Source organism: Morus notabilis, unplaced genomic scaffold, assembly GCF_000414095.1.
Source record: "Morus notabilis unplaced genomic scaffold, ASM41409v2 Scaffold118, whole genome shotgun sequence".
NCBI lineage: Eukaryota > Viridiplantae > Streptophyta > Magnoliopsida > Rosales > Moraceae > Morus > Morus notabilis.
In genome coordinates this window covers 327,011-334,454 of record NW_010364457.1, presented here as the reverse complement: position 1 = coordinate 334,454, position 7,444 = coordinate 327,011, and the positions used below count along the sequence as shown (strand labels likewise).

The 7,444-nt window shown below is 36.9% G+C and overlaps 1 protein-coding gene across 1 annotated transcript; it reads right to left on the bottom strand.

Annotated features, from left to right (window-relative positions):
* Nucleotides 1-1,218: 1,218 nt before the first annotated feature.
* Nucleotides 1,219-6,064, bottom strand: LOC21395318 (translation initiation factor IF-2). Its single transcript, XM_024171172.1, has 8 exons — nucleotides 5,983-6,064; nucleotides 5,120-5,162; nucleotides 4,804-4,930; nucleotides 4,546-4,621; nucleotides 3,712-4,042; nucleotides 2,465-3,505; nucleotides 2,182-2,331; nucleotides 1,219-1,966 (listed from the first exon to the last, which is right to left on the bottom strand). Exons 2-8 carry the CDS (start codon nucleotides 5,144-5,146, stop codon nucleotides 1,541-1,543), a joined length of 2,178 nt encoding a protein of 725 aa, XP_024026940.1. The 5' UTR covers nucleotides 5,147-5,162; nucleotides 5,983-6,064; the 3' UTR covers nucleotides 1,219-1,540.
* Between the last annotated feature and the right edge of the window lie 1,380 nt (nucleotides 6,065-7,444).

The following is a 7,444-nucleotide window of genomic DNA, read 5'->3' as shown; positions in this document are numbered from 1 at the left end:
TTAATGGTTACGTTTTTATCGGTGGTTACTTTTAGATATAGAAATTCGATGACGTGGTGATGTATTCATAACCTCTACTAAATTTTAAAAATTTAATCCTATAATCTCACTAGTCATTACTAGTATCTTTTTCAATTATAGCCCCCGCTAGAAAACGTTTATGGCTCCCTTCAAATACCTAATACTTTTTTCAGTTATACCCAATAGATTTCTTTGATTTTCTTGATGATGAACGTGCAACGAAGTCCAAAATCAACAGAGAAAATAAAACAGGTAAAACACATGATAGATAAGATGAAAAAATGGCAAGTACTGGTGACCACAGCCGGTGTAGGTTATATTTGCAGGCTCTATATGCTGCGGGATTCACATTTTATTTTTATGTGTAGTTATAACGACTAATGTCTTTCAACATTGTTTAAAAAAGATAAATACAATAGCATTTATTAAATATTTGTCTAAAAGTATACTGCTAGCTATTAATGCGATTTGTTAATCGTTGCATATCACGACCTTTTATTTTAATTCATTTTTCTGCTAAAGTTGTGGACCATGAATTTTTATTCTAATTTATTTTTTGCTAAAAAGTTGCATATCATGAGCTTTTATTATAATTTATCCCAAACTTTCAATCCATGTGAGTAAGCTAATTAATTATTTTATATGAAAAGCATGCACCACTAAGAATGATAAAAGAAATTTCCTAAGAAACTAAAAAATAATGCATTATTAATTCCCTTAGGCTTCACTTGTCATCCTCTTCTGTATTGTCTTTTTTATTTTAATGAAATATTGGATTGGAGTTGAAGAAAAATTTGTCGCTTCTCTCTCTTACTTCAATGACCTTCTTGTTAAAAATGATGAAAGTTACCAAATAAGCTTTTATTTTCTATCAACTTTGTAGTAAAGAACTTTGGTTCAAGGCTATGGATCATCTCAATAATTAAACCAATAACCCTTTTTTTTTTTTTTTTCGGAAAATACCAAACCACTAACTTTTGTTTGTACTACTTTTGAGAAAACGAAAGGGAAAAAAAAATGTTTTTACTATCAAACATAGTATTATACACCCTGTTATGTCTTGACTAACCTGTCCGTCAACGTTTCATCGTCTTTCCCGCTTAAGATATTTAACATTAATGAATGAGCATGCATATATAGTGAATATAGATTAACTTGTATATAACACATATGAAGCAGAAAGTTAAGGCATTGATATTTCATTCACCGTTATTTCTTACAATTATAATTTGATTCTTCATGGTACAACAAATTTACACCAAAACTTGTGTAAAGATATTCACTATGATCTTCCAAAAATGACTACAGAGTAAATTTGAATGCGATTTCTTAAAGTACATATAGCTTGGCAAGCAAAATTTTTAAAATGTGTGGATGAACCCCATCAGGTCGAGCTCTACCTTATCAGGAATATGTGAAGTAGCAACTAGAGGAGAAACAAACTATATCTGAATAGCTATAAATGAGAAACAAAAATCAGTCATCAGCATTCTATCCGAACAGCACCAAAAATCAGTCATCAGCATTCTATCCGAACAGCACCGCTCTGGGAGGAAATGAACTTTGGCTTCCTTACCACTTGCTCCAAACACTGAATGACGTCTCCAACCCTCAAGTCATTCCAATCTTCGATGATGACCCCACACTCGTTCCCCTTCTTCACCGCGTCGACGTCCTGCGCCTCTCGCTTGAGAGACGCACAGGGTCCTTCAAACATGACCTCCCCACTTCTCAGAAGCCTTACGGTTGAGGTTTTGGTTAATTGTCCGTCAAGCACCCGGCATCCAGCAATCTTTGCATTCCCCTTTTTGCGTCCTTTAATCTCAAAGATGTTCAGCACCTCAGCCTCCCCAGCGACATGGGTTTCAGGAGTCCCGGGGGCCTTGTCTACAATCAAATTGCCGACATCCTCCAAAAGGTGATAGATCACACGGTGCAGAAATATCTAACCAATCAAAGAAATATACATAAGCTAAAACTTAGCATGTTTTCATTGTACTTTATAAAGCTAAAAGAATGCTTTAGAGCAAGAGTACGTGACATTCCAACGCCCCTGCACAACGATGAAAATAATGTATTTTCGTATGATTTGGTAGTTACCCGAGAAGCAAGACCAATATTTCAAGCAAAAACCAGCATTCCAAAGACAGGGGATTGTACCTTTATACCGGCTTGAGTAGCTTCCAAACTGATGGAGCTAGGTGGGCTTTTTATATTGAATCCAACTATACAAGCGCCACATGCTTGTGCCAAGTCTAAATCTGACTGAGAAATAGGCCCAACACCAACATGTACTACATTAACAAAAACCTGGGCAATGAAAATGAAGAATTTCAGTAAAAGCCAAAACGTTATCTCAACCATAAATGTGCGACTGTCCTCTGGCATATTTGGAAGGCCAAAGAAGATTCTAGAGTTGGTGTTTTGTGTGCTTATGGTATACCTGAGGACTATTTAAACTCTTTAATGCATCCGTAACAGCTTGGACAGTACCCTGAACATCTGCTTTTACAATTATTGGCATCTCAACCCGCTTAGGAGCCTCTTCTGATTGTTCTTCTGGAACTTCTTCCCTCCCCTCACTAATCTTTCTAAGTCTATCAGCCTCAAATTTCCGTTTTCTCCCTTCACTGAGCATTCTGGCTCGCTCCTCAGACTCCACAACAACAATATCATCACCGGCCATTGGCAAACCCTTCAACCCTTCAATCTCAACGGGCATAGCAGGTTTTGCCTTCTCCGTTAACTTCCCAGACATGTCTCTAATTGCTCTTATCCTACCCCACTGTGAGCCGACGACCACAAGCTGCCCACATACCAAAGTCCCTGCTTTCACTATTGCAGTGGCCAGTGGACCCTTTCCTCTGTCAAGTCTTGCCTCCACCACATAAGCTTGAGCAGTACCGTCAACTCGCGCTTTTAGATCCATCATCTCTGCCTGGAGAAGCAAAGCCTCCTCTAAGTCATCTAATCCTGTTTTCTTCAGTGCTGAAACACGAACCACCTGAACATCTCCACCCATATCCTCTAGCAGCACGCCCTCTGAAGCAAGATGGACTTTTACTCTTTCTGGGTCAGCAGCTGGTTTATCGCACTTATTAATTGCAACGACAATTGGTACCTTGGCCGCCTTTGCATGAGAAATGGCTTCAAGAGTCTGAGGCATTACCCCATCATCAGCAGCTACAACAAGCACAACTATATCTGTGACTGCAGCACCTCTTGCTCGCATCGCACTAAATGCTGCATGACCAGGTGTATCAAGGAACGTGATAAACGCTCCAGATGGCATGGCAACCACAAAAGCACCAAGATGCTGAGTTATGCCCCCAGCTTCCCTAGCAGCCACCGACGTCTGGCGTAAAGCATCCAAAAGAGAAGTTTTCCCATGGTCAACATGACCCATAACAGTTACAACTGGAGGCCGAGGAAGAATCTCTGCACCTTCATTCGAGTGTTGCCTCCTTACATTGATCCCAGCTTCCTGAAAAGAAAGAAAGCAAATAATAATAATTAAGGATCCTTTTTAAGTTTCTAAAGCATCCAAAATGCAGTACTTAACATATATTATCAGGGAGAGAAACTGTAAAGAGCAGAAAAACACAAGGTTTTGAGTTACTATCTCCAAAACCAACTCAATTATACTAGTGTACAAGTTCAAAAGATTTTAGAGCTAGAAGCGGAAAATACCATTGCTACCAGCTCCACAACATCGATGCTGAGAGTATCAAACTCTGAGATAACCTTTTCCCCAACACTTATAAGGATATTTTGCAGAGTGGCCACTGACTGCCCAGTACGTTTCGCAAACTCCACAAGTGTCATCCCCTCAAATATGTCTATTGTTTTATCCAGCGATTTCGTAGGCTTTTGCATTCGTGGAGGTATGTATGGAGCTTCAACAGGTGGCTGGCTTTTCTTGACCTTTTGCACAAACTTCCCTCTTTCCGGAGCCTTCAGACCAACAGCCGCCTCAGCACCTCTCATTCTTGCACATAATCTTGTGCTCGCATGATAACACCTAAGATATTTCCACCATCAAATATCAAATAAGCAACATTATATTATTATGTAAATGAACAAATTCCTCCTACTAGGATGAATAGGAGTGAAGAATAATAGATTGTTTACCAGTTACTACAAACAACACTTTTTTTTTTCCTACGAAAATTGATGCACACCATTTAGGGCAGTGATTTTTATAACCACTGCACTAATCAGTTTCTGAAGTTCGTTTCTCTTTTCTTTTCATTTATTCGACATTTCATGGAGAATTTTTTCTGCATGCTTTCTACCATTTGGAACTTAGTGCTAAATTCAAACATTACTTCGACTAGGGCCAATGCACAATGTAAGCCTAACAATGCCTACATCTTATACATCCCAAAATAACTAAAAAGAAATGGGCACCTCATTGTAAACGCAGACACATACATACTTCAATGCAGAGGTGATAACACTGGAGCACATAAGCCTAAACTTCTTAAAGAGTAGAACCAAATAAAAAGAATTGTGCAAACTCACCGAAGTTGGAGTTCTTTTGTCAATTTTTCACAATGATCAGAACCCCGTGCCTGTGATAGTGAGACAAAAAAGGTATCTGGAGAACAAATTTCAGAAACAAGCAATTATTTTGTTAATTTATTAAGGGTCACGCAACACGTAAGATAAACATCCAAATATAATGGGAGAAGCAGCCCAAGTAGCCAAGATTTAAGTAACACATAAGTTAATTTTCTTCCTAAAGTATCATATGAAAGAACGTCAGCCATTTTGATCTACCTGATACGCATCCGAGTAAGGCAGAAACTGATTTCGCTGCATCCCCAGGAACTGATGAAGTAACCAACCCTACTTCATGTCTTTGCTGTGTTGACTTTAGAGCTCTAGCAAGACTTGAATGTATTCCCTACAGAAGATATTAAGTAAAACATTGAAGTTTGAAGACAAATCAGGACATGAGAATAGATCAGATTAAACTACTTAACCAACTTTCAATTTCTGCCAAATCAAAATAACAACTACGTACATTAATCCATGTAAAAACCACTTTTGTCGTTGAGATAGAGAGAGGATCAGACTCAATACATCAATTTACCTTTTTCTCAAGTACCCTCCAAGCCATTCATAAGTGTCGAAATCTGCATAAATGGACGGGGAAAAAAACCAAAAAAAAAAAAAAAAAGAACCAAAAAAACAAAAACAAAAACAAATAAGAAGCTTGGAATAGGAACCAAAGAAAAGTATTTACAAATAATAAAAAACCACATAGCTTAGAAATGCTCTTCCTTTTATTCCACAACATCTAATCATAAATTTATGACGCAAAAAGTTCATCCATTTATACACTAGAAAGTGATAAGAAACACAAATAAAATTCAAAACGGATCAGATAAGTTTTAATTAAAAAAACAAAGGCCATTTAGCATTCACCTGTGAAATCCAAACCAACAGAAACAAAAATATCTCCAGAAGGAAAAAGAAATAAAAAAAATAAAAACTTTAAGAAAGGGAATAGACCCAGATAAGAAAGAAGGATTTTCTCCAGAAAACGACTCCTACCCAATAAACAAAAACCCAAAACAAAAAGAATAAAGTGACAACCAGAAACATACACTTACAAGCAGATTATCACATCAAGTAGAGGAATTGGCTGCAGATAAAGGTCTAATATTGCAGAAATCTTAAAAGAGCGCAAATATATTAGAACTAAAAACATGTAAAAGTTGATTAGCAAAAAAAAAAAAAAAACATGTAAAAGCAATTGGAGTTTCTGGGCACCATTGGTTTTGCTCAGTTTCTCTGCAACCTTGGGTTTAGGTCGGTCAAGGTTGAAAATGGAGAGAGAAGAGAAGAGAGAGTTATTGAAGAAGGAAAAAAAATGTTAAAGTTAAAACCTTCGATGCAGAAACTGATTCTTTATTAGTGTTATATTGATTTGCGTAAAAGAAGTGTACTAACCTGTCGGCAGTGATTTTCTCGGGGCTCCTCAGGACTCGGGTGTAGTGAAGAAGAAGAAGATGATGATCCGGGCTTGGGCACAACGGGGTTTAGAACCATTTGTTACTGCAAAATGGAAAACGATTATTTGCACAAATACCCCTAAAATATAGTCTAAATGTAAATTTGACCCCAACATTTAATTTAAATAGTAGTTAAGCCTTAAATTTCAGACTCACTCTCAATCTGACCCCTACATTTGCTCTTAATAATAAATAGTACGTTACTCTAAATTTTATATAAATAATAATTATTATTATCTAATTAGTAGCCTAATGTGTCATGTGCCAGTCACCTGAGGGCTAATTTGAAATTATTTTAAGGTCATTTTCTGAAGAAAGGAAAAAAAAAAAAAAAATTTGATCTGAAAGAGAATATTAGAGATTTTTTTTTCTTTTGGCTAAAGGAAATATTTGTGATTTTGTATAAAAATTTCCCACCCTAAAGTAAGCATTTAACATTGAAAAAATTACTGATTGAAAAGATCTAGATTTTTTAATAGCGTATTATCTAAATGTAAATATCGAGAGTATGAAATTAGAAGTGTGGCTAAGCAGCTTCATGTCGTTTATTAGAGTTCTTTTTTTTTTTTTTTTTTTTCTCTTTTGTTTAAGTAATAAGACGACATCTCGTTTCTGTATTAGGTCATGTTCTTCAGGTAAAACGACATGTAGTTCATTTTTCGAAGGCTACAGCCTAGGATCCTAGGACTTGTGTCGTATTGATGAAATCAAAATGTAGTTTATATTTAATAAGTTTTACGTCGTTTCTCAAGTAATTTTTTGTTTCTCATTTAATCTCGTATTAGAATTTGTCGCCGTTCGAGAAACCGACATATCCCCTCTCGCTGAAGTTTGCTTACTGTTGTCCTTTCAAGAACACGATATTACCTCTGCATGTTCCAAAACTTAAAATGACGAAAAATAAATGTGACATTTGAAATAATAATTATGCATCAGAGTACAAAATGAACATGTCAAAACATATCATTTTCGTGTACCAATATGTAGCGTCGGTATCGGCATTCACATCGAAGATAATGTGCCAATACCATAAGCAGAGGATTACCAACAGCTTCCACCCTTTGGATTCGACTCGTGAAACTGCCATCATGGCTAATGTGGATGCAGCTTTTAAGGAAGGGTGAGCTTCTCGTGCCTTTATGTTTCAGAATGATGGTGCAGAGGTGGTCAGCCCCCGTGCAAAGCTAGTGTGCGCCGGTAGCTCCTCGGAGGCTGAAATCCTGGCGATTGGAATCGCACTGAAAGCTGCTTTATATTATCAGTGGTCAAAGCCTTATTGTGAAGAGTTTGACAATCTATCAATTGTTAAGACTTGGCTGGGAGGTCTTTGTGAACATGTAATGTATCACCTCATATTTTAGGTAGACGAGTCTTTGAGGCCAATGTTTATGATTCTAGCA